The sequence below is a fragment of the Pelodiscus sinensis genome, chromosome 31, assembly GCF_052426305.1.
Source record: "Pelodiscus sinensis isolate ZL-2025 chromosome 31, ASM5242630v1, whole genome shotgun sequence".
Classification (NCBI taxonomy): Eukaryota; Metazoa; Chordata; order Testudines; family Trionychidae; genus Pelodiscus; species Pelodiscus sinensis.
In genome coordinates this window covers 1,563,392-1,589,430 of record NC_143082.1, presented here as the reverse complement: position 1 = coordinate 1,589,430, position 26,039 = coordinate 1,563,392, and the positions used below count along the sequence as shown (strand labels likewise).

Sequence of the window (26,039 nt, the reverse complement as noted above, 5' to 3'; positions counted from 1 at the left end):
AAAGCCTAACTTGCCATCGCTGTGGGCAAAAAGGCCACAAGAGGGCTCAGTGCACCAGGTCCCAGGACCGGGGACTTTCCAGGGTTAACTGGCTGGGGCGGGAGGAAGGGCAGGCTGCCCCAGAGGCAGGGGCTGGCAGGCAAACCTCAGCTCAGAGAGAGGGGAAGGATGCTCAGTGCACCTCCCCTGGGAGGTCTGATTCTCAGGAGGCAGATTTCTCCGTGTACCGGGTGGGGCAGGACGGCCCCTGCGGAGCGAGTGCCTCATACCCCTGGAGGTGGATGGTAGGAAGGTGACGGGTTTCTGGGACACGGGGGCGGAGGTGACTCTGGCCCGATCTGACATAGTGGCCCCAGAGCGGATATTACCCCACACCCAGCTGACCCTGAAGGGCATAGACGGGTCCCCGTTTAAGGTGCCTGTAGCCAGGGTGCATCTGAAATGGGGGGTGAAGGAAGGCCTCAAGGAAGTGGGGGTGCACCCGCACTTGCCCACCGAGGTGCTGATGGGGAATGACCTAGAGGAGTGGCCCCATGGATCCCAGCGGGCTCTAGTCACTACCCGGAGCCAGAGCCAGCGGGGGGCTGACAACATGGGTCCAGGGAAGGACTCCTGGCAGCGTCCTCAGGGTCCCATCCCAGTGGACACGGGGTCCAGCCAGGCTGGGACGCCGGACCTAGGCAAAGGTGGGGGACAGGTCCCGATCCCTGCCTCAGCAGCTGAATTCCAGGCTGAGGTGCAGGCAGACCCCTCCTTGCAGAGGCTGAGGGACCAGGCTGGCCTCCGTGCAGCTCAGTCCCTGGGGGGAGGTGGCCAGGAGAGATTCCTGCGGGAGCGTGGACTCCTGTTCCGGGAATGGCTTCCCCCCAGGAAGGTGAGGGCATGGGGGGTCCAGCGGCAGCTGGTCGTCCCCTGAAAGTATCGCCTCAAGCTGCTGTATTTGGCCCACGACGTCCCCGTTGGGGGCCACCAGGGGGTCCGGAGCACCCGGCTGAGGTTGCTCCAACACTTCTACTGGCCGGGGATGTTTGCAGCCGTGCAGCGGTACTGCCGGTCCTGTGACTCCTGCCAGAGGGGCGGGAAGGCCCAAGACAGGAGGAAAGCGGCTTGGGGGTCTCTACCCCAGATAGAGGACCCTCTGGGTTTGCTGAGAGAGTTATGGGAGGGGAAGACCCCCCTGGATGGAGCGTCGGGGGTGGAAGCCGCCCTGGCTGTCCAGAGAAGGCTCGCTGGGCTCATGGCCCCGGCCCGAGAGACCCCGGCCAGAGATCAAGGCCAGTGGAAGGGTGGGTGTGACCCGCGAGGACAGGCCTGGGCCAGTCCCCCTGGAGTGGTGCAGCGAGTGGACAGAGGGAAGCCAGCTCATGTGGGCCCTTGCCACGGCCGGCCCGAGTCAAGGGGAGCACCCATGTCCCCAGAGCGGGTTCCCACGCAGAGGACCCGAACTTCCCTAGGTCACGAGCAGAGTGACCCTGCTCAGTTCGCTCTCGGAGGGGGGAGAACTGTGACGTAGTGGGGGGGGAACTTGCTGGTTTCTATGGGTCTGTGGTAACCCCCACTGGCTGCCGCCGGTACCACAGCCCAGAAGGACAGGGATGGGTCGTTATGCAAAGAGGGTCTCTCAACCGGTCTGACCAGCTAACCCCCATGGAGAGGAACAAAGGAAGGTGGATGCTGCCCTGGCTGGGGGGCAGGGCTGGAGGAGAGTGAGTTAGTTTCTGTCTGGGAGCATGGAGGAAGCAGCCTCAGCAACAGGCTGGGGGGTTTAGAAGCTGGACCCCCCCCCATATCAAGGGGGGCTGAGGCATCCTAGCCCAGCTCTGTAACCTGGTGACATCTGTGCTGTGCTGTATTCTGGAGAGGCAATAAACTCTCTCTGTTCTACTGGCTGGTGGAGTCTGTTCATGCCCTTTCGGGGGTGCAGGAGGCGGGGGACCCCAATGTGTCATCACAACGGGGCGGGAGGGGGGTTGGTAGAGGTCTGTAGCATCGTGGCTGGTGCAGAGCAAGTGAATAAATAAGAGTTATTTATTTCTTCCCATGATACAAAAACTGGAGTCATAACATGAAATGAGTAGGTAGCAGGATTAACACAAACACAAGGCAGGATTTCTCCATACACCACACAGCCAACCTGTGGAACTCCTTGCCACAGGATGATGTGAAGACCAGGACTTTAACAGGGTTCAGAAAAGAACGAGATAAATTCATGGAGGTTTGGTCCATCAGTGGCTGTTTGCCAGGCTGGGCAGGGCTGATGTCCCTGGTCTCGTGTGTCAGGGGCTGGGAATGGGCGACATGGGAGGGACCACTGGATGATCCCCTGTGCTGTTTACTCCCTCTGGGGCGCCTGGCATTGGCGGCTGTGGGCACAAGGACACTGGGCCGGCTGGGCCTTTGGTCTGACCCCGTCTGCCTGCCCGGATGTTCTATGGGTTACAGACGGTACCGGGGGGATTTGCTACATGGCAGCATCCAGAGCCTCGCCTGAAACGTGGCACCATCCTGCCAGGTGCTGCGCAGCCCCGACTGAGCTCGGGGGCTGTTGTGCTGGGACAGGCTGGCTCCTGGGCCGTGCGCTGCAGGAGCCGGGTTGTGCGATTCTTCCCCCCTGCAGGGCCGAGAGGCCGTGGGTTGCTGAGACCCAGCGGGGCTGTCGGGGTCTCTGCGTGGCACACTGCCCCGAGGGGCGCGGGGGGGGGGGCATGGGCCTGGCCTGGCTGTGACACTCTGGCCTGTCTCCCACCCCAGGATCATCAGACCATCCTGCGGGCCTGGGCGGTCAAGGACTTTGCCCCCAACTGCCCCCTCTACGTGCAGATCCTGAAACCCGAGAACAAGTTCCACGTCAAGTTCGCAGGTGAGGTGCCTGCCAGCCACGTCCCTCCCGCCCGCCGGGCCTCCTCTGCCCCCCCAGCCAGGCCCCCCCTTTGTCCCACCCCTGCCGGGCCTCCTCTGCCCCCCCAGCCAGGCCCCCCCTTTGTCCCACCCCTGCCGGGCCTCCTCTGCCCCCCCAGCCAGGCCCCCTCTTTGTCCCACCCCTGCCGGGCCTCCTCTGCCCCCCCAGCCAGGCCCCCTCTTTGTCCCACCCCTGCCGGGCCTCCTCTGCCCCCCCAGCCAGGCCCCCTCTTTGTCCCACCCCTGCCGGGCCTCCTCTGCCCCCCCAGCCAGGCCCCCTCTTTGTCCCACCCCTGCCGGGACTCCTCTGCCCCCCCAGCCAGGCCCCCTCTTTGTCCCACCCCTGCCGGGCCTCCTCTGCCCCCCCAGCCAGGCCCCCTCTTTGTCCCACCCCTGCCGGGCCTCCTCTGCCCCCCCAGCCAGGCCCCCTCTTTGTCCCACCCCTGCCGGGCCTCCTCTGCCCCCCCAGCCAGGCCCCCTCTTTGTCCCACCCCTGCCGGGACTCCTCTGCCCCCCCAGCCAGGCCCCCTCTTTGTCCCACCCCTGCCGGGCCTCCTCTGCCCCCCCAGCCAGGCCCCCTCTTTGTCCCACCCCTGCCGGGCCTCCTCTGCCCCCCCAGCCAGGCCCCCTCTTTGTCCCACCCCTGCCGGGCCTCCTCTGCCCCCCCAGCCAGGCCCCCTCTTTGTCCCACCCCTGCTGGGACTCCTCTGCCCCCCCAGCCAGGCCCCCCCTTTGTCCCACCCCTGCCGGGCCTCCTCTGCCCCCCCAGCCAGGCCCCCTCTTTGTCCCACCCCTGCCGGGCCTCCTCTGCCCCCCCAGCTAGGCCCCCTCTTTGTCCCACCCCTGCCGGGCCTCCTCTGCCCCCCCAGCCAGGCCCCCTCTTTGTCCCACCCCTGCCGGGCCTCCTCTGCCCCCCCAGCCAGGCCCCCTCTTTGTCCCACCCCTGCCGGGCCTCCTCTGCCCCCCCAGCCAGGCCCCCTCTTTGTCCCACCCCTGCCGGGCCTCCTCTGCCCCCCCAGCCAGGCCCCCTCTTTGTCCCACCCCTGCCGGGACTCCTCTCTGCCTCCCCCCACCCCTGCTAGGCCCCCTCTTTGCCCCCCGCCGCTGCTGAGCCCCCCTTCCCCCTGCCCTGCATCTGCTTCCATTGCACCCCCTCCTGACCCCGCCCTTGTGCTCCTGCTCTAGCCCCAGCACCCCCCTCCCACCGCCATGGCCCTGCTCCCACCATCAGGGCTAGACTCGGGGGGAGCTGGCCAGCCCCCCTGGGGCCTCCTGGCCCCGCTCCTGGCCCAGGTGTGTCTCCTCTCCCCAGAGCACGTGGTCTGCGAAGAGGAGTTCAAGTTCGCCATGCTGGCGCTGAACTGCGTGTGCCCGGCCACCTCCACCCTCGTCACGCTGCTGGTCCACACCTCGCGCGGGCAGTGAGTGGCTGGGCCCTGCCCGCGGGCGCGGGGGGCCGGGCTGGTTGCCGGGAGGGTTATGGGGGGGATGGGGAGGAAATGCCATGGGGGATTTTGGGGGGGGGGGCAGGAGGTAGAACCAGGGTGGGGAGATGCGCCCAGCTGCCCCTGCCTGCGGGCACAGGGGGCCGGGCTGGTTGCTGGGGGGGCAGGGCCGGGGTCGGTTCTCACGTGGCCCTTGCTGCTTTTGGACAGAGCCGCCCCGGTGGAGCCCTTCCGGCAGCGGCCGGGCCCCTGGCAGCCCCTGTGCAGGTACGACGGGGCGGGAGCGGGCGGGCGGCACGGGCCTGGTGTGCTCTCGCGGGGGCGGGCGGTGGGGGGAGGTCGAGGGCCGGGTGTGCTCTCGCGGGGGCCGGCGGCGGGGGGAGGTCGAGAGCCGGGTGTGCTCTCCTGGGGGCGGGCGGCGGGGGGAGGTCGTGGGCCGGGTGTGCTCTCGCGGGGGCCGGCGGCGGGGGGAGGTCGAGAGCCGGGTGTGCTCTCACGGGGGCGGGCGGTGGGGGGAGGTCGAGGGCCGGGTGTGCTCTCGCGGGGGCGGGCGGCGGGGGGAGGTCGCGGGCCGGGTGTGCTCTCGCGGGGGCGGGCGGCGGGGGGAGGTCGAGGGCCGGGTGTGCTCTCGCGGGGGCCGGCGGCGGGGGGAGGTCGAGGGCCGGGTGTGCTCTCCTGGGGGCGGGCGGCGGGGGGAGGTCGCGGGCCGGGTGTGCTCTCGCGGGGGCGGGCGGGCGGCGGGGGGAGGTCGAGGGCCGGGTGTGCTCTCGCGGGGGCGGGCGGGCGGCGGGGGGAGGTCGCGGGCCGGGTGTGCTCTCGCGGGGGCGGGCGGGCGGCGGGGGGAGGTCGCGGGCCGGGTGTGCTCTCGCGGGGGCGGGCGGCGGGCGGAGGTCGCGGGCCGGGTGTGCTCTCGCGGGGGCGGGCGGGCGGCGGGGGGAGGTCGAGGGCCGGGTGTGCTCTCGCGGGGGCGGGCGGGCGGCGGGGGGAGGTCGAGGGCCGGGTGTGCTCTCGCGGGGGCGGGCGGGCGGCAGGGGGAGGTCGAGGGCCGGGTGTGCTCTCGCGGGGGCGGGCGGCGGGGGGAGGTCGAGGGCCGGGTGTGCTCTCGCGGGGGCGGGCGGCGGGGGGAGGTCGCGGGCCGGGTGTGCTCTCGCGGGGGCGGGCGGCGGGGGGAGGTCGAGGGCCGGGTGTGCTCTCGCGGGGGCGGGCGGCGGGGGGAGGTCGAGAGCCGGGTGTGCTCTCGCGGGGGCGGGCGGCGGGCGGAGGTCGCGGGCCGGGTGTGCTCTCGCGGGGGCGGGCGGCGGGGGGGGGTCACGGGCCGGGTGTGCTCTCGCGGGGGAGGGCGGCGGGGGGAGGTCGCGGGCCGGGTGTGCTCTCGCGGGGGCGGGCGGCGGGGGGAGGTCGAGGGCCGGGTGTGCTCTCGCGGGGGCGGGCGGCGGGGGGAGGTCGCGGGCCGGGTGTGCTCTCGCGGGGGCGGGCGGCGGGGGGAGGTCGAGAGCCGGGTGTGCTCTCGCGGGGGCGGGCGGCGGGGGGAGGTCGAGGGCCGGGTGTGCTCTCGCGGGGGCGGGCGGCAGGGGGAGGTCGCGGGCCGGGTGTGCTCTCGCGGGGGCGGGCGGTGGGGGGAGGTCGAGGGCCGGGTGTGCTCTCGCGGGGGCCGGAGGCGGGGGGAGGTCGAGGGCCGGGTGTGCTCTCGCGGGGGCGGGCGGCGGGGGGAGGTCGAGGGCCGGGTGTGCTCTCGCGGGGGCCGGAGGCGGGGGGAGGTCGAGGGCCGGGTGTGCTCTCGCGGGGGCGGGCGGCAGGGGGAGGTCGCGGGCCGGGTGTGCTCTCGCGGGGGCGGGCGGGCGGCGGGGGGAGGTCGAGGGCCGGGTGTGCTCTCGCGGGGGCGGGCGGCGGGGGGAGGTCGCGGGCCGGGTGTGCTCTCGCGGGGGCGGGCGGCGGGGGGAGGTCGCGGGCCGGGTGTGCTCTCGCGGGGGCGGGCGGCGGGGGGAGGTCGAGGGCCGGGTGTGCTCTCGCGGGGGCGGGCGGGCGGCGGGGGGAGGTCGCGGGCCGGGTGTGCTCTCGCGGGGGCGGGCGGGCGGCGGGGGGAGGTCGCGGGCCGGGTGTGCTCTCGCGGGGGCGGGCGGCGGGGGGAGGTCGCGGGCCGGGTGTGCTCTCGCGGGGGCGGGCGGCGGGGGGAGGTCGCGGGCCGGGTGTGCTCTTGCAGGGGCGGGTCCACAGAGCAGGCCCCCCCGCTGTGATGCCCATGGGTGGACTCTCTCCCCAGGGCCGGCCCCGCCTCGCCGGAGCAGTGGCAGCAGATGTACAGCCGCTGCTCGGCCAGCGAGATCCATCACGTCCGGCTGGGCGACAGCAAGTTCCTGGGCCAGTACGAGGGCAAGAGTTTCACCTACGCCTCCTTCCACGCCCACAAGAAGTGAGCCGGGCCGGGGGGTGGCGCCTCGTGCAGCGCGTGTTCCTTCCACGTGCACGGCGTGCTCACACACTGCTGCATACCCTTGCACGTGCATACACATGCTCACACGTGCTCACATGCTTGTGGACATGCTTTCGCACATTGGCGCACACACTCATGTTTGCAGCCCCCCACTTGCCTGCCCTTGCACGTGCACAGACACACTCACACCCTTGCACTCCCTCGTGCTCCGAGCAGGCTTGTGCACATGCCTCCTTCCACTGGCCCCCGGGGCCGAGCCTGCTGAGCCCTGCTCCTCGGCTGCCCGGCAGGTACGGGCTGTGTCTGATCGGCGTGTGCCAGGAGGACAAGAACATCCTGCTGAACCCGGGGCCCTGCCACATCCTGGCCTCCTCCGACACCTGCTTCTACATCAACATCTCCAAGGAGGAGAACTCGGCCTTCGTCCTGCGCCAGCAGGAGCAGCGGCGCCAGCGCCGGCTGCCCACCACGGCCTACCACGGCCTGACCCGCCTGCCCGTGCACAGCATCATCGCCAGCATGGGTGAGCCCCCGCGGCCCCTGGAGCACGTGGGCGGCCGCCCAGGAGAGATTCACGTGCCTCTCACAGCCGGCAGCCTGTGTTTCTGGTGGTGGTGCACATCGGCACATGCCTCGGTGCACAGCACAAAATGTATTCCGCACATGGTTGGCAAAAATTAGAGGGAACACCTGTGAGCTCCTACATTGGCCCCTGCCTCCCTACCCATCGCCCCACCCCAGCCAATCAGCTCAGGGCTCTGTTCCCCAACCAGCCCTTCAGACCTCTCCAGCCAACCACCTCCAGCCCTTTCCTCAGCCTCAGCCAATCAGCACTCAGTACCAAACCCCACACTTGTCCACTAATGCCCCACTGGCTCCTCAGGTCTAAGCCAATCACTGCTCAGCCAATCCCAGAATCCTCCACCAATGCCCAACTGGCCCATCATGCCTCCTCAGCCAATCATCTTTGAGCATGGGGCCTACCAATCACCAGCTGGCTTGTCACATTACCCTAGCCAATCACCATCCAGCACTGGACCCGCCCCTCCCTTATTGAACCCCAGCTGCTCTGTCACACCTCCCCAGCCAATCCCCACCCAGCAAGAGCCCACCACTTCCCTGGCCAATCCCTAGCCAGCCCTTCATACCTTCTCAGCCAATCATCGCGCAGCATGGGGCCCACCAATCCCCAGCCAGCCCTTCGCCCTCCAGCCAATCCCCACCCAGCAAGAGCCCACCGCTTCCCTGGCCAATCCCCAGCTAGGCCTTTGTCCTCCAGCCAATCCCCACCCAGCAAGAGCCCACCGCTTCCCTGGCCAATCCCCAGCTAGCCCTTTGTCCTCCAGCCAATCCCCACCCAGCAAGAGCCCACTGCTTCCCTGGCCAATCCCCAGCTAGCCCTTTGTCCTCCAGCCAATCCCCACCCAGCAAGAGCCCACTGCTTCCCTGGCCAATCCCCAGCTAGCCCTTTGTCCTCCAGCCAATCCCCACCCAGCAAGAGCCCACTGCTTCCCTGGCCAATCCCCAGCTAGCCCTTCGTCCTCCAGCCAATCCCCACCCAGCAAGAGCCCACCGCTTCTCTGGCCAATCCCCAGCTAGCCCTTCGCCCTCCAGCCAATCCCCACCCAGCAAGAGCCCACCGCTTCCCTGGCCAATCCCCAGCTAGCCCTTCGCCCTCCGGCCAATCCCCACCCAGCAAGAGCCCACCGCTTCCCTGGCCAATCCCCAGCTAGCCCTTCGCCCTCCGGCCAATCCCCACCCAGCAAGAGCCCACTGCTTCCCTGGCCAATCCCCAGCTAGCCCTTTGTCCTCCAGCCAATCCCCACCCAGCAAGAGCCCACTGCTTCCCTGGCCAATCCCCAGCTAGCCCTTTGTCCTCCAGCCAATCCCCACCCAGCAAGAGCCCACTGCTTCCCTGGCCAATCCCCAGCTAGCCCTTTGTCCTCCAGCCAATCCCCACCCAGCAAGAGCCCACTGCTTCCCTGGCCAATCCCCAGCTAGCCCTTCGTCCTCCAGCCAATCCCCACCCAGCAAGAGCCCACCGCTTCTCTGGCCAATCCCCAGCTAGCCCTTCGCCCTCCAGCCAATCCCCACCCAGCAAGAGCCCACCGCTTCCCTGGCCAATCCCCAGCTAGCCCTTCGCCCTCCGGCCAATCCCCACCCAGCAAGAGCCCACCGCTTCCCTGGCCAATACCCAGCTAGCCCTTTGTCCTCCGGCCAATCCCCACCCAGCATGTGCCCAGCTGGCCCCTCAGGTGGCTGGGATGGTGGCGGCGCATGGAACGAGTTTGCTGGGGCTCAGCCTGCTCCTCCTGGGGACGTGGCGCCAAATTGCCCTAGCTGCCCCATGCGGGCGGGGGGGGGGCAGCTGGGCTCGGTCCTGCCCCTTGAGGGGGTCCTGACCCTGCCCCCGGCCGTGCAGGGACGGTGGCCATGGACCTGCCGGAGTCCGGCAGCAGCCCGGACAGCGCGGACGGGACCACGCTGGGCCTGCCGGCCGACTCCGAGAGGCCCCGCAGCATCGCCCCCGTGCTGGAGGTCGCGGCCGCCTGCCGCAGCCCCACCTTCGAGCTCCTGAGCGACCCCTCGGAGGACGAGGCCGGGCTCTCCGACGACGACGCGGCCACCTCCGGCGCGTAAGGGCCCCCCCCCCCGCCTGCTGGGGCCCTGTGTGACCGGACTGAGCTGGGGGGCCCCCGACAGGCAGTGTTGAGTGGAGGGGAGGGCGGCTTTGCCTGGATCCGGGGCTGTGACCCCCGCAGCATGGGGGCCCTCGGGGGCTACCAGCGACAGCCTGGGCATGGGGGTGCACCAGTGCACCCTGCCTGCGACCATCCCCACTGAACACCGCTGCCCCCGCCACCTCCAACGTGCCCAGCCTGGGATGGGGGGTTGTCCTGGCTCCACGGCCCTATGAGGAGCGAGGCCTCGCATTGGGTGCCAGCCTCCCCCTCCCCCTGCCTCCAGCTCCTCCCCCCTCTCTCTTGCTCTTCCAGCTGGGTGAAGGGTTACCCCCCCACCTCGCCCTACATCGGCAGCTCCCCCACCCTCTGCCACCTGGTCCGGGAGAAGATCCCCTTCTGCTGCCTCCGCCTGGACAAGGTACCGCCAGGGCCGGGCCCACGCAGGGACACTGGCCGGCCCCCCGGGAGGCTGCAGGTGGGGGGCTGGGCGCAGGCCTGGCAATGGGGGCAGGCGCTACCCGCGGCCTGTCCGGGACACAAGTGGGCAATGGATGCTGCCCCCCGTCCCCAGACCTCTAGGCCCGGGAAGGAAGAGGCAGGGGGTGACTCCCCACAGTGGGCCCCAGCTGGGGGAACAGTGGGTTTAACCCCCGCAGTGCTGGCCCTGCCCGGGGACTCAGGGGGCCCGGCACCGGCACACAAAGGGGCTCATGCCCCTGGGAACCCGCTTGCCCCCCAGAGCTGCCCCCACTGCCCCTACGAGGACGCCCGCGCCTACCGCTTCCAGAACAAGCTGCTCATCCTCTCGGCCGAGAGAGCCGGCAACGGGCTGTACAACTTCGTCGCGCCGCTGCGGGCGTATTACCGGCCCCGCCAGGAGCTCAGCCCCCTCGTGCTGCTCCTGGAGACCGCGTGAGCGACCACGGGGCCCTGGCTGGGCGGGGCAGGGCTGTCAGGGATCAGCAGGGGTGCTGGGCTCACATGGGTGGGGGCAGTGGGGCAGGGTAGAGGCTGTGTGGTGTGGGCATGCGGGGTGGGGGCAGTGGGGCAGGGTAGAGGCTGTGTGGTGTGGGCATGCGGGGTGGGGGCAGTGGGGCAGGGTAGAGGCTGTGGGGTGGGGGCAGTGGGGCAGGGCAGAGGCTGTGGGGTGCGGGGTGGGGGCAGTGGGGCAGGGCAGAGGGGACAGAAGTTGGGGGACCGGGGGGGCGGGGGCAGTGGGGGGGCTCTGACCCCCTCCCCAGGCCGTGCCGCGTGGGGCTGTCTCTCCACTCTCCCGCTTTCCTTGCAGGCCCGAGACCCATTTCCTGGAGGCCGTGCGCTGGTTCCCCCTGGTCTATTACATGGTGGGCTCCATCGATAGGTGAGTCGGCGCAGCGCAGGGGTAACGGCCATGGCCCCGGGGCTGTGGGCAGAGACCCCCGCCCGCCCAGCCCCCAGGGAACCCGCCGGCCCGGCCCCCAGGGAACCCGCTGGCCCGGCCCCCAGGGAACCCGCCCGCCCGGCCCCCAGGGAACCCACCGGCCCCCAGGGAACCCGCCCGCCCGGCCCCCAGGGAACCCGCCCGCCTGGCCCCCAGGGAACCCGCCCGCCCGGCCCCCAGGGAACCCACCGGCCCCCAGGGAACCCGCCCGCCCGGCCCCCAGGGAACCCGCCCGCCCGGTGCCAGCCAGCAAGGGGCTGCAGGGGCACCCGGGGCTGGGGCTGTGGGCAGAGACCCCCGCCCAGCCCCCAGGGAACCCGCCCGCCCGGTGCCAGCCAGCAAGGGGCTGCAGGGCACCCGGGGCTGGGCCGGGGGTGGCCTTGGAGGCTCCCAGCCTTGGGACCGGGGGCCAGGTGGGGGCAGGGGCGTGGGCCTGGCGTAACTGTGACCCTCTGGCCCCCAGCCTGGACGACTTGCTGCGCTGCGGGGTGTCCTTCGCCGCCAGCGTGGTGGTGGTGGACAAGGAGAGCTCCATCGCCCAGGAGGACTACATGGCCGACGCCAAAACCATCGTCAACGTGCAGACGCTCTTCCGGTACGGGGGCGGGGGCGGGGCTCCCGGGGGCAGTGGGGCCCAGTGGGCGGAGCTGGGCTGACCTGTCTGTGCGCCCGGGCAGGCTGTTCCCCGGCCTCAACATCATCACGGAGCTGACGCACCCGGCCAACATGCGCTTCATGCGCTTCCAGGCCAAGGATCGCGGCGCCCTGGCGCTGTCCAAGCTGGAGAAGGTAAGAGCCGGGCTGGCTGTGCCCTGCCCCCCGCCCCCGCTGCACCCCTCCCCCGCTGCGCCCCACCCCCGCTGCTCCCTGCCCCCTGCCCCCGCTGCCCCCCGCTGTGCCCCTCCCCCGCTGTGCCCTGCCCCCGCCCCCACTGCGCCCCTCCCCCGCTGTGCCCTGCCCTGCCCCCCGCCCCCGCTGCCCCCCGCCCCCGCTGCGCCCTGCCCCCGCCCCCGCTGCGCCCCTCCCCCGCTGCGCCCTGCCCCCGCCCCTACTGCCCCCCGCTGCGCCCCTCCCCCGCTGTGCCCTGCCCCCCACCCCCACTGTTCCCTGCTGCGCCCTGCCCCCTACCCCCACTGCCCCCCACTGCGCCCCTCCCCCGCTGCGCCCTGCCCCCCACTTCACCCCTCCCCCGCTGCGCCCTGCCCCCCACCCCCGCTGCGCCCTGCCCCCCGCCCCCACTGCCCCCGCTGCACCCCTCCCCCGCTGCGCCCTGCCCACTGCCCCCCGCTGCGCCCCTCCCCCGCTGTGCCCTGCCCCCCGCCCCCACTGTTCCCTGCTGCGCCCTGCCCCCTACCCCCACTGCCCCCCACTGCGCCCCTCCCCCGCTGCGCCCTGCCCCCCACTTCACCCCTCCCCCCGCTGCGCCCTGCCCCCCGCCCCCACTGCCCCCCGCTGCTCCCTGCCCCCACTGCACCCCTCCCCCGCTGCGCCCTGCCCACTGCCCCCCCGCTGCGCCCCGCCCCTGCTGCCCCCTGCTGCGCCCCACCCCCACTGTGCCCTGCCCCCACTGTGCCTGACCGCATCCCGCTGTGCCCCGCCCCCACTGCCCTCTGCCCCCATTGCACCCTGCCCACATCCTGCTGTGCCCGCCCCCACTGTGCCCCGCCCCCACTACGCCCTGCCTGCATTCTGCTCTCCCTCGCTGCACCCCGCCCCCGCCCCACTCTGCTGTGCCTTGCCCCCACCCTGCCCCGCCCCGTCTGCCCCCCGCTGACACGCTCTGTCCCTGCAGAAGGAGCGGGAGAAGGGCTCCAACCTGGTGTTCATGTTCCGCCTGCCCTTCGCCGCGGGGAAGGTGTTCAGCGTCAGCATGCTGGACACGCTGCTCTACCAGGTACCAGGGACCCACCCGCCCCCAGGGTCCTTCCCTCCCTGCCGGGCAGCTGCCCTGGGGATACCCTATGGCCTGTGCCCAAAACCCCCACCCCCAGCTGCCTGCTCCTCCTGGCAGCCCCCCACTCCAGAAAAAACCTTCTTCCGGACAGCCGGCTGTCCCACGTACCCCCGCTCCCGGACAGCCGGCCGTCCCACGTACCCCCGCTCCCGGACAGCCGGCCGTCCCACGTACCCCCGCTCCCGGACAGCCGGCCGTCCCACGTACCCCCGCTCCCGGACAGCCGGCCGTCCCTCGTACCCCCGCTCCCGGACAGCCGGCCGTCCCTCGTACCCCCGCTCCCGGACAGCCGGCCGTCCCACATACCCCCGCTCCTGGCCCCCCCAGACCTGGGATTTGCTGGTCTGTCCCCATGCCCACTGGGACGCGCCAGCCTGCAGCCCTGGCAGGGGCAGCCCAGAGGCCGTGAAGTGGGTTAGGGGCCAGGCTGGCCACCCGGAGCTGCCCTTGGAAATCCGCCCCCTCCTTTCCCTGGGGAATGGGGGGAGCTGGGACAGCCCTCGTTGACCCTCCCCCTGCCTTGCAGTCCTTCGTGAAGGGCTATATGATCTCCATCACCCGCCTGCTCCTGGGGCTTGACTCCACGCCAGGCTCCGGCTTCCTGTGTGTGGTGAGTACCTGACCGGGCACCTGCCCCTCATCCCGGCATCTGGGCAGGTGTGACTGCCTCCCTCTGCCTGCCTCTCCTCACTCCTCCTGTGCCCCCCTGCTCTACACAGCTGGCTGGGCATCCCCGCACACAGCTCGCTGTCCGTCTGTCCATCCCCGCACACAGCTCGCTGTCCGTCTGTCCATCCCCGCACACAGCTCGCTGTCTGTCTGTCCATCCCCGCACACAGCTCGCTGTCCGTCTGTCCATCCCCGCACACAGCTCGCTGTCCGTCTGTCCATCCCCGCACACAGCTCGCTGTCTGTCTGTCCATCCCCGCACACAGCTCGCTGTCCGTCTGTCCATCCCCGCACACAGCTCGCTGTCCGTCTGTCCATCCCCGCACACAGCTCGCTGTCCGTCTGTCCATCCCCGCACACAGCTCGCTGTCTGTCTGTCTGTCTGTCCCTGCACTCAGCTCGCTGTCTGTCTGTCTGTCCCTGCACTCAGCTCTCTGTCTGTCTGTCTGTTCCTGCACTCAGCCGTCCTTCTCTCCATCCAAGGGTTGATACTTTCCTTTCTGTTTAGGTAAGAACCAGAAGACTTAGCTGGCATTGTCCGGGTCTGGGGCCAGCCAGGGCTGGCTCTGCGCAGCAGGGGCCACACAGCACGGTGGGAGGTTGCTTCAGGGGGCAGCCCGGGGTGGCAGGGGCTGTGGTGCCTGGGGTTGTGGCACTTGCCGCCCCCTTGTGGTCGTTCATGGGCATTACGGTCCCGGCTCTCACTCCCCTCCCTTTCCATTTGATGTAAAACACTCTGGGTATGGCTGCACTTGCACCCTCTCTCGAGATGCAAATGAAGACATTCGAAATAGCAAACGAAGCCGGGAGTTAAATATCCCGCGCCTCATTTGCATATCTGCGTTGTCGAAGCAAAAACACGCTCCTCTGTGTTTAGGCAGCTAACAAACAGCTTTATTAATTAATAAAGCACAGCATGAGCCAAACGTGGTCACAGCAGAGCCGGGCCCAGTAAGGCTGCTAATACAATCAATCCTAGTATCTTTATACCCTTAGCCAAACAGTCTGACATCAGGGCATCCAATTACAGAAATCCTCAATTAAATTTGGAAAAACAAAGCCTTATCAACAAGATGGCGGACAGGTACGAGGGAGTACATCTCCTGTCCCAACCAGCCCAATTAACACATACCAATAGCCCATCCTGTAGGCCTCTTCTCACGGGGTGACAGAAAGTTCACTCTGGTCTACGTGCTTGAGAGAAAAGCTGAAATGGTTTTTGATATACAAGATGGCTTCTAGCTAAACATAAAATAGCTTCTACAACTCCCCCCTTTTAGCCTTTTAAAGGCTAACCTTGAAACCATTTTATACCTCTATTTTCCATTAAAGTATTTATGTACATTTCTTGTTCCTTTCTCTGCTCATCCTATTTTAACATCACAAGTTCCACATTCCCTTTGGTAAGGGTCTGGCTTGTGTTTTCCAGAATACAAGAAATAAAGCAATTGATTAGCAAGAAACAAAAATAGGCACAAAAGAATATAGCCAATACTAAAACTATACCTTGCAAAATCCAAGTTCCCACATGTCCAAACCAGCCTCCCAACCAATCCCAGAGGGTCCAGTCTTCCCCCTGCCTTAGGCGTTCCACAGTTCTTTCAATCTCTGAGGCATCTTCCTCTACTTCTTTGCTGGTGTCAGAAATATACCCACAGCATTCTCTTCTTACTAAGGCACAAACCCCGCCCTTACTAGCTAGGACATAATCTAGGGCCATTCGGTTTTGGCTTTTTCTCACCCTGGCTCCTGAACCATTACATGTCCAGCAGTACTTTCCAATTGGGGTCAGGGCTAGGCGGATATACCCTGGGTTAGTGAACCCTTTATCCTGCCAAGTATCATTTGGCTTAGTTCACTAAACAGTGTGCCATTCATTTGAGAGTTGTTTAGTGGGACTGGAATCATTGGGATACCTCCTTCTGAATGTACCGGACTGTGAGCACATATCCAGCAACCTGTGGAGTTAAATTCTTGGGAAACTTGGTTCATTAAAAGCATAAACACATTTGAACCATATAGGTTATAACTGCTAGTTTTAAAAACAAGATTAAGCATAAGCTCAACACGAATTGTTTGTCCAGCCTCATGCTGGCTGTTCTTCAGGACTTCGTAGTTTGCTTCACCTATCGCTGGCAGGTTCTTCTGGGCCGCGGCTGGTACCTTGGCCTCGGTCTCTTAGGATCATCTGCTTCTGGTCCTGGATTGCCGGTACCAAGCCTGCGCTGATCCTCATCTACTTCTGGACCTGGGTCTCCGGTACCAGGTCTGCGGTGCTCCTTGTTGGGGCCAAGCTCTGTAGGGGCTGGAACGGGTTTGCAGTGGGATGCGTGGATCCAGGTGGGCAATCACTTGCACTTTACAGCAGTACGGGTGGTCAGAAGGACTTGGTAGGGACCCTTTCACCTGGGTTCCAGGGCAGTCTTCCGCTGGTGAACTTTCACGCAAACCCAGTCTCCTGGTTGTAGTTTATGGCACGGCTCAGTCGGGGCCTCTTGGAAGGCGTCTTTAACCTGTAAATGATAAGACTGTACACACCTCATAAGTTCTTGGCAATACTTGACTATGCTTCCTTTAACAAGTGTGGCATCAGCCAGGTCAATGTCTGGGCTGCTTTACAGTCTCATAGATCGGGCCACATGCAATTTCATGTGGCCTGAGTCCAGTTTTCTGATTAGGAGTGGCTCTCATGCTCATTAGGGCAATCGGGAGTGCTACTATCTATGTTAAGCCAGAGTTCTCACATATTTTAGCAAGTTTGTTCTTTAAAATCCTGTTTCATCTTTCAACTGCTTCTGCGCTCTCCAGGTGTCGTGCACAGTGCAGTGCTTGTCTGGGAGAGTAGTACTTTTCCAGGTTTTTTTGAACAATTTGCCCAGTAAAGTGGGTACCTTTATCACTGGAGATCACAAGGTGTATTTCCCATGATGGGATGTAATGATTTAGAAGTTTCTTTGCCACTGTGATGGCATCAGCTTTCCTGCAGGGATAAGCTTCTACTCATCTCAAAAACAAGCAAACGTTAACCAGCACATTATTCAAAAGATTGACATTTAAGCAATTGAATAAAGTCCATTTGTAAATTCAGAAATGGTCCCAAAGGCGGAGGTCTGGTTGCCAGAACTGTCTTTACAGGTTTACCCACGTTGTGGGCTTGGCAGACAGGGCAAGCCAGACAGTAATCTTTGGCTGCTTGGGAGAATTTGGGAGCAAACCAATTTTGTTTTAAGGTTGCTACCATCCCCCCTTTGCCAATGTGCGACAATCCAGGGAGCACGGAGGCAAGGTGAGGTAGCAAGACCACTGGGGCAACAATGTGGCCATCAGAGCTGCACCACAAGTGGTCTGGGTGCAAGGTGCACCCTGCCAGTCTCCACTCCTGCTTTTCCGATTCTGGGGCTTGGTCTCGCAGGAGGGCCAGTTCTGAAAGAGACGCCGTAGGAGCTGGCGATGGTAGGAGAGAAGGGAAAAACAGCAGGTAGAGGAGCAGATTTCACTACATTCCAGACAGTACAAACTGCATAGCCTGCTACTAAAACTCTACTAGAATTATAAAGGCAAGAACCATTTATATAAAGCACAATGTTAAGATTATTCAAGGGACTTAAATTATTCTTTCATTAAAACAACAATATTGTACACACAACCATGTTAGAAATACATATATCACAATCAAGACACACACAAGACAAATCTGGACAGAACACAGAACACAAACTTATTATGTCATGACACAGAACCATGGGGTTTTTTTTTTCTTCAGTTAATTTTCAGCTGATATTAGCACTTCTTGATGATCTGAAAGACAAAGAAAACATTTCTACCCCCGTCGGGGTGGCCCATTATAACTTAAAATACTGCCTAAGATCTGCTAGGGGAACTCCATGGGCGAGTGAGCTGTAACTTTCTGAGAACAAGAGAGCTTCATCGGTACTCGTGACCTTCCACTCTCTTGAATTACCTCTGAGTTGGTAGCCTTCCTTATCAGTGGCATGCTTCAGTTTCTCTCTTGTACTGCAGACCAGGCTTTTTTTTACTGCCACAGAAACTCTTAGAACAAGGTGCTTGCTAGTTACTATTCCAGCAAGCAAAAAGGTTTTCCTTTCCTGAAAAGAATCACATGCAATGTTACAGACTTACTTACGGGGGACAGTGCTCCCCCCCTTCCAGAACAGACAGGCAGTTTCCAGACACACACAACCTTGGATCTGAAAGCAAGCCAAAAGTGCTATCAGCTCAGCCTTGAACAGAAACACTGGGAAGTTTCTGGGCTTGGATTTTTTTAAACAATAATTAGGTTCCTTGGAAGACACATTTAACCCTTAGGGTGCAGGTTTTACAAATTTACAATGTATAGATTCTATTCTTTTATGCGGTTAACCAATTAAGTTTCAGTAGAATTCCTTATTTTCTCTTTAATAGATTTAACAAAGTGTCTGTAGCCAAATGTTTAACTTGACTGTTTCATTGCTAAGATGATTAAAAGAGGCTGCAAGAAACCAGGAGTCATTTCTTAAAGCAGGGTTTTTTTTTCCCCTCCCTCTTAGGATTTGGAGGAACACTTTCCTTAAACTGTTAAACTTATTTTAAACTTTGTGTTTTGCTTTGGATCAGGCAAGTTTGTTACAGGAGCCGTGTTTCCAAAGGGAAGAGCTAATTCCTTTCAGTTATTTTTCAGGTTTCCTCTCTATCTGTGTATGCGTTATAAAGAGGGATAGAGGGGTGATGTTGTGCCAGATTTTCCCCCCAAGCTTGGTTGATATGGGTGTTCCAACTGAGAATTTTATTTTCTTTTTATTTCCACTTCTTATGCATTATTTTGGCACAGAGGTGCTGCAGCAACTTTTACGTTACCTATCTTACTGCAGGGAGGATTTTTGCTTTTCTGAGCTTCACTTTTATCCCTCAGGGCTTTAATTTTTCTTCTTTTCAAATTTGTTAAATGCTTACAGGTCCTTGGACTATTATGCATGTACAAGCAGTATACAGGGGTGCCTTTTGGCAGTGTGGGGGGGATGTTTAGACTAACCCCCACCTAAACTAACTTTACACACTCCAAAGAAAGGGTCTGCCGGGTCTAGAGTGTCAGACCTTAGCAGCTCATGAAATAAGGGGAGTCGTCACTCCCTCACATATCCGCTGAGTCTCGAGGTTCAGCTGACCCCCCCCCTCCTTGCGTTCAGAGCTCCCTCGTGGGAGAGCCCTGGTGCAGCTGGGATCAGCTCAAGTCTCAGACCTATGCAGCGGCATTCATTCTTCACTCATTACATTCATACTCATTTTCCACACACAATTTTTTTTCTCCTTTTTCACATTTTTCCTACAGTTTCCACATTTAGATGCATCTTTATTTATTGTCCAGTTCCCATGGGTGTTTCTATTAAGTGGCGCTGCCCTAAGACATCCGGCACTTAATATCAGACTTCATTAGGATCCTATACCAGAAGGCTCTTATCATAAAGGCACTGGAATTCCTGTAGACTGACCTACCCCCATTTTCTGCGCACGCTTAATTCTGTAAGGCACCGAACTAAAAGTCCGCCTGCTTACACCTTCTGCAAGTCACCGAATCAGAATCCGCCTGCTTGCTCTGCGAGTCACCGAATCAGAATCCGCCTGCTCGCTCTGCGAGTCACCGAATCAAGAATTCACCTGCTCGCACTGGTCCCCCCATTTTGGTTGCGAGGCACTGGACTCAAGGTCCACCTGGCTCGCAGGGGTTTCCGGCACCCGGCCCGGCCCGGCAGAACACCACGTCCTGGCGCCTGGAGACAGCCTGGCGGAATGGGGTACTATGGCCTGGGATTAGCCTCAGAGGTCAGTACTACGCCCACAAATAACAGAGAGAGACAACAACGCTTCCCCACAGTTCCGTGTGCCGAGAGAGAGTAATGGCACCACACCAGCTTTTAGCGTTCGAACACAGAGGGTCCAGCGCATGGCTGCCTCACTAGAGACACCGGTGTGCCCTTTTGGAACTGTGACACATAAGACAGGCCTAATAGACAAAGACAGACACAGACAGACAAAAATGTTAGCCGCTCCACAAAATTGAATTCCGTAGCTCCCCTTACCCCGATGGCCGGCCGTCACTCCAAATCCCAAGCCCTCAACCAGGAGATTTCGTAACAGGTAGCCCCTTACCTTCTATTGAGCGCTCTGAGAGGTTTGGAAGTGGAGTGCCGGTCCGTCCATACGGGCAAGTGGCGCGTTAGGAATCTCGGTGGAACCTCCAAATTCGAATAGGTGAACACAAATATTATTTTAAAATGTGACTACTACTGCAATAATTCCTAATAAAAACAAAATGGTTAGTACTAACAAAAGATGACAAGATCATGGGAAATCAATAAGGTGGGCAAAATCTCTACTACTCCTCTCCAGTCTCTAAACCAGGGCTACTCAACATGTGGCCCGCAGCCCATTTGCTTGTGGCTCGCGGTGCAGTTTGGGTTTACACGGGGCTCAATATGGATGGGATCTTTTGAACATAGTGATGCTTCTCTCAGGCAGGGTGATGTCGAAGCAAATGAAGACATTCGAAATTGCAAACGAAGCCGGGAGTTAAATATCCCGCGCCTCATTTGCATATCTGCGTTATGGCGCTACTTCGAAATAGCAGGCGCCGTTACGATGCGGTGATTTCGAGAGAAAACCCGTCTCTCCAGATAACTTATTCCTCGTACAATAAGGTGGGCCCGAGGGTTCCTCTCGGCTCAGTGCTGCCGTCGGCCAGAAACGAGGGTTTTCAAGTGCCTCAGTAGCTGCTGTCATGGGAAAAGCCCCTCCTCCATCTGAAACACCCCCAATTCATCCCCACAAACACCCTTGGTATGACGGTCCCCTCACACCACCCTCCCTCTGTCCGTCCGTCCGCACACAGCCCTCCCTCTGTCCGTCTGTCTGTCCGTCCCCACACACAGCCCTCTCTTTGTCCCTCTTTCCGTCCGTCCACACACAGCCCTCCCTCTGTCCGTCTGTCTGTCCATCCCCACACACAGCCCTCTCTTTGTCCGTCTGTCTGTCCGTCCCCACACACAGCCCTCTCTTTGTCCCTCTTTCCGTCCGTCCGCACACAGCCCTCTCTCTGTCCATCTGTCTGTCCCCACGCACAGGCCACTGCCTCCCCCCAATCTTCTGTGTGGGTCTCTTGCTCCTCATCCCCCTGCAGGTGCCTGGGGGGTGCTGGTGCTGCTCTGGGGGAGGGGACAGGAGCTCGAGGGGTTGGGGTGCCCCTCCCCCACAGGGTGACCCCATCTGTCTCCCGCGCAGCTCAAGGTGACGGAGGACGACCTGTGGATCCGTTCCTACGGGCGCCTCTACCAGAAACTCTGTTCCAGCACGGGCGACATCCCCATCGGCATCTACCGCACCGAGAGCCAGCCCGCCCCCTCCGCTGAGGTGCCCCCTGGGGAGCGGCCCCCCCAGGGAACGTGTTCGCCCCCCCACCCCCAGGGAGCAGCCCCTCCCAAGAGAGCATGTTCATCCCCCCCAGGGAGCGGCCCCTCCCAAGAGAGCATGTTCATCCCCCCCAGGGAGCGGCCCCTCCCAAGAGAGCATGTTCATCCCCCCCAGGGAGCGGCCCCTCCCAAGAGAGCATGTTCATCCCCCCCAGGGAGCGGCCCCTCCCAAGAGAGCATGTTCATCCCCCCCCAGGGAGTAGCCCCCCCGAGAGCATGTTCACCCCCACCCCCAGAGAGCCACCCCCCCAGGAGCATGTTAAGCCCCCCTGAGAACAGCCCCCCCCAAGGAGCTTGTTCATCCCCCACCCCCAAGGAGCGGCCCACCCGGGAGCAAGTTCACCCCCCACCCCCAGGGAGCAGGGCCCCCCATCTGCTGGAGCCTTCTACCTGGAGGGACCAGAATTGGTCCCGATCCATCCTGCCCCCCCACCTCAGGGGCAGGGCCCCTCCAGTCTACGGTTATCCCCAGGACAGGTGTGGGGGATGGGTGGGGGCAGGGGCGGGTGTGGGGGCTCCCCTGCCCCTATCCCCAGCACCGCAGGGCCCCCCCGTACTAAGTCTGCCTGGGCCGCCCCAGCGGCAGGTCTCCGCCAGCGGGGAGGACTGCGAGGACCCGCTGGAGCCACACGACACCCTCGCCTGCCATCTCGGGCACCGCGACTCCGTGCCCGGCGACCAGGCCGAGCACCCGCTGCTGCGCCGCAAGAGCATGCAGTGGGCGCGGCGGCTGAGCCGCAAGGGCGGGCGCCTGCCCAGCAAGACGGCGGCCGAGCGCATCAGCCAGCAGCGCCTGACGCTGTCCCGGCGCTCGGAGCACCAGGAGCTCAGCGCCCTGGTCAAAACCCGCATGAAGCACCTGGGCCTCTCCGCCGCCGGATACAGTACGGAGGGGCAGCCGGGCCGGGGGGCTGAGCTGGGGGGGGACAGGTGGACTGGGCCCAGGGGTTGAACTGGGGGAGGGTCCGGAGCAGGCTGGGCCGGGGGGCTGAGCTGGGGGGACGGGTGGACTGGGCCCAGGGGTTGAACTGGGGGAGGGTCCGGAGCAGGCTGGGCCGGGGGGCTGAGCTGGGGGGACGGGTGGACTGGGTCCAGGGGTTGAACTGGGGGAGGGTCCGGAGCAGGCTGGGCCGGGGGGCTGAGCTGGGGGGGACGGGTGGACTGGGTCCAGGGGTTGAACTGGGGGAGGGTCCGGAGCAGGCTGGGCCGGGGGGCTGAGCTGGGGGGACGGGTGGACTGGGCCCAGGGGTTGAACTGGGGGAGGGTCCGGAGCAGGCTGGGCCGGGGGGCTGAGCTGGGGGGACGGGTGGACTGGGTCCAGGGGTTGAACTGGGGGAGGGTCCGGAGCAGGCTGGGCCGGGGGGCTGAGCTGGGGGGGACGGGTGGACTGGGCCCAGGGGTTGAACTGGGGGAGGGTCCGGAGCAGGCTGGGCCGGGGGGCTGAGCTGGGGGGACGGGTGGACTGGGTCCAGGGGTTGAACTAGGGGGAGGGTCCAGAGCAGGCTGGGCCGGGGGGCTGAGCTGGGGGGACGGGTGGACTGGGCCCAGGGGTTGAACTAGGGGGAGGGTCCAGAGCAGGCTGGGCCGGGGGGCTGAGCTGGGGGGGACGGGTGGACTGGGCCCAGGGGTTGAACTAGGGGGAGGGTCCGGAGCAGGCTGGGCCGGGGGGCTGAGCTGGGGGGGGACAGGTGGACTGGGCCCAGGGGTTGAACTAGGGGGAGGGTCCGGAGCAGGCTGGGCCGGGGGGCTGAGCTGGGGGGGGACAGGTGGACTGGGCCCAGGGGTTGAACTGGGGGAGGGTCCGGAGCAGGCTGGGCTGGGGGGCTGAGCTGGGGGGGACAGGTGGACTGGGCCCAGGGGTTGAACTAGGGGGAGGGTCCAGAGCAGGCTGGGCCGGGGGGCTGTGCGGGGGGGGCAGCCAGGCTGGGCTGAGGGCCTGCGCTTGGGGGGCAGGTGTCCCGGACTAGCTGGGTCCCGGGTCCGAGTGGGGGTGGGGCGGTTCGGGGGGAGGCGGGTGTCTCACGCCCCTCCCCCGTTACAGTGGAGGTGATGGATCACGACAACACGCTGTCCTACATCCTGCTGAACCCCTCGCCCGCCACACGGCTGGAGCTCAACGACGTGGTGTGAGTAGAGCCCGGCGCCCGGGGGGGACCCCACCCCCCACCCTCTGCCCCCTCCCCTTTGGGGGGCTGCCTGCCTCTGGGCCCTGCAACAGCTGCCTCCTCTCCCCCAGGTATCTCATCCGGCCTGACCCCCTCACCCTGGTCTCCCCCGGCAGCCCCGGCCGCAAGGCCAGCGTGAGCCGCGCCGAGGACCCGAAGGACAGCACCCGCCTGTGACCCCGCGCGGGAGCCGAGCCAGCACTGTGACCCCTGCACCCCCGCTCCGCAACGCACTGCCAGCCCCGCGGCCTGGGCACCCGCGGGCACCACCCTGCCCCCTCCTGGACTGGCACCGGGGCCTCTGTGGGGCCGGTGCATTCCTGTGTCTCCAGCCAATCACTGCCGCCTGATTGGCCGGTGTGCAGTGCCCCTGCTCCCCCCCCCCCGCAGCTAGAGGCCCCCCAGGAGAGCCGGACTGGCCTGTGCCCGCTGCCCAAAGCTTCCTGGCACTGGGGCTGGCTGGGGCATTTCTCGCCCAGCTGGGCGTGGCTGCCTGCGTCTCCCCACGCTGGGTCTGGGTGGGAACGGGCTGGAGGGGGCTGCACAGGCATCCCTCCCCTGCCAGGATCCAGGCTGGGCATGCGGGGAGATGCACTGGGGAGCCCCCCCCAGCTACTGGTGGAATGTAGAGCTCCCCCCCGCGCCCCGCCCAGCCGACTCGGGCCACGGGCCTTCTTCAAAGCGGAGCTGTGGCCGGCTCTGGTCTCACTGTGAACACGGGCTCCTAGATGTACAGATACAATAAAACTCCAGAGGCTCCCTGGCCACGCGCTCGGTTGGATGCAGGGAAACAAGCGGAGGATTTATTATACACCAGCTGACGAGTGACACGCGGGGGTTACCCTGGGGAACGCTGGGTAATTAACAACACGGTAGGTTATAGTCAGCAGGTGGACGGAGGAAAACTGAGTTGCTAGGTGGAGCAGCAAGACGCAATGAGCACAGAAGCCAATAGAACTACTAAAGGCTACATGGTATCTCCGCCCATCGCATGGAACAGCTCAGCCATAATATCCAGGTGCCTCCTGTTCAAATGCCAAAACATGTCAGCACAACAGTATTAACATCTTAGTCTGCAGAGGGGATGATGTTTCCACAGCAGGCGGGTCTGGCCTTGAGTTGGTGCCGCGCTTGGTCCTCAGGCTCATTATCTAGGAGTGAAGCAAGACAGTGAAGCAAATTGAGGAATGTTACCAACTGGAGTCCTGGCCGAGTGTCCTACAATGTGGTTGCTATGGTGCCCAGGGTTGTTTCACTGCCTGCATTTCTTATCCTGACTGTAGTGTTCCCAGGCCTTAATCCTAGAATGGAGTCATGCTGTTCAGAGGCCTACTAGCGCATTTAGGGCTGCCTCAGTTTACCCTACACGCCCTTAGTGTGGGGCAGCAGCCCTCCTTTTGTTCACACGTCTCGCCATATTTCCCAGGCCCCCCAAATCACCGTGATCACAGGAGACATTTGGCAGTGACCTCCGCAGCCACCCCGGCGACCACACAGCCGGGCCACACCACCCCGGGAGCCATGGTGCTCAGGCAGTGCCCGCCAGGGTAGGGGTGCGATGCCAACGTTACAGCCAGGCCACGCCACCCCCAGGAGCCACGGCGCTCGGGCAGTGCCCCCAGGGTGGGGGTACAATGGCCACGTTACAGCCGGGCCACGCCACCCCCGGGAGCCACGGCGCTCGGGAAGTGCCCCCAGGGTGAGGGTGTGATGCCCACGTTACAGCCGGGCCACGCCACCCCCAGGAGCCACGGCGCTTGGGCAGTGCCCCCAGGGTGGGGGTGTGATGCCCACGTTACAGCCGGGTCACGCCACCCCCAGGAGCCACGGCGCTTGGGCAGTGCCCCCAGGGTGGGGGTGTGATGCCCACGTTACAGCCGGGTCACGCCACCCCCGGGAGCCATGGCGCTTGGGCAGTGCCCCCAGGGTGGGGGTGTGATGCCCACGTTACAGCCGGGTCACGCCACCCCCAGGAGCCACGGCGCTCGGGCAGTGCCCCCAGGGTGGGGGTGTGATGCCCACGTTACAGCCGGGTCACGCCACCCCCAGGAGCCACGGCGCTTGGGCAGTGCCCCCAGGGTGGGGGTGTGATGCCCACGTTACAGCCGGGTCACGCCACCCCCGGGAGCCATGGCGCTTGGGCAGTGCCCCCAGGGTGGGGGTGTGATGCCAACGTTACAGCCAGGCCACACCACCCCCAGGAGCCACGGCTCTCGGGCAGTGCCCCCAGGGTGGGGGTGCAATGCCCACGTTACAGCCGGGCCGGTAAAGCCGTGTGTTGCTTGACCATGGGGGCCTAGCTCCAAGCATCTCCCCACGGGCCGGCTTGTGCCTGCAGGCTCCAGCCTCTGGCCAGGGGGCAGGTGGGGGCAGGGCCAGGACGAGAGGGGCCCCCCCTTTGCCGCTCTGGAGTGAGTGGGGCTGGGGCGTGTTCTCTGCCAGGCCCCTCCCCCCACAGCAGCTGGAGGGCTGGACCCTGCCCCTGGTAACACCCCCCCCCTCTCGGTACCCCTGGGGCCTCGTCTGGGCAAGCGCCTCTTTATGCCACTGCCTGGGGAGCTGCCTCCGCGCCCGCCCTTCCGGGGCGCCTGGCACCTGGGGCCCCACTCAGCCTCCCCCAGCCCAGGGCAAGAATGGCTGGAACCCAGGAGAGGCAACTCCTGAGCAAGAGCCCACTGATCTAGTGGGTGCTGGGCTGCGGATACGGGGGGGGGGCGCTGGGGGCGCTGGGCTGCGGGGAACTGGGGGGTTTAAAGGGGGCGCTGGGCTGCGGGAACGGGGGGAGCAGCAGGGGGCGCTGGGCTGCAGGGAACTGGGGGGGCGCAGGGGGCGCTGGGCTGCGGGAACGGGGGGGCGCAGGGGGCGCTGGGCTGTGGGGAACTGGGGGGGCGCTGGGCTGCGGGAACGGGGGGG

At 64.6% G+C, this 26,039-nt stretch overlaps 1 protein-coding gene across 18 annotated transcripts in view; it reads left to right on the top strand.

The window, feature by feature from the left end:
• Positions 1–23,889, top strand: part of LOC142824327 (potassium channel subfamily T member 2-like) — a 49,559-nt gene extending 25,670 nt beyond the window's left edge. For 13 of the 18 annotated variants that reach the window (XM_075916173.2, XM_075916176.2, XM_075916179.2 and 10 more), the window contains 17 exons: positions 2,752–2,860; positions 4,211–4,319; positions 4,554–4,610; positions 6,604–6,753; positions 7,065–7,297; positions 9,197–9,410; positions 9,771–9,876; positions 10,198–10,370; positions 10,747–10,818; positions 11,342–11,473; positions 11,556–11,667; positions 12,671–12,772; positions 13,359–13,442; positions 20,774–20,902; positions 21,542–21,845; positions 23,003–23,087; positions 23,198–23,889. In XM_075916173.2, the coding sequence (XP_075772288.2) occupies positions 2,752–2,860; positions 4,211–4,319; positions 4,554–4,610; positions 6,604–6,753; positions 7,065–7,297; positions 9,197–9,410; positions 9,771–9,876; positions 10,198–10,370; positions 10,747–10,818; positions 11,342–11,473; positions 11,556–11,667; positions 12,671–12,772; positions 13,359–13,442; positions 20,774–20,902; positions 21,542–21,845; positions 23,003–23,087; positions 23,198–23,303 (2,277 nt within the window). In that variant the 3' untranslated portion in view covers positions 23,304–23,889. The remainder of the gene's footprint in view (positions 1–2,751; positions 2,861–4,210; positions 4,320–4,553; positions 4,611–6,603; positions 6,754–7,064; positions 7,298–9,196; positions 9,411–9,770; positions 9,877–10,197; positions 10,371–10,746; positions 10,819–11,341; positions 11,474–11,555; positions 11,668–12,670; positions 12,773–13,358; positions 13,443–20,773; positions 20,903–21,541; positions 21,846–23,002; positions 23,088–23,197) is intronic. The other 5 variants (XM_075916177.2, XM_089774805.1, XM_075916184.2 and 2 more) reach the window with 2 other exon arrangements.
• The last annotated feature ends 2,150 nt before the right edge of the window (positions 23,890–26,039 follow it).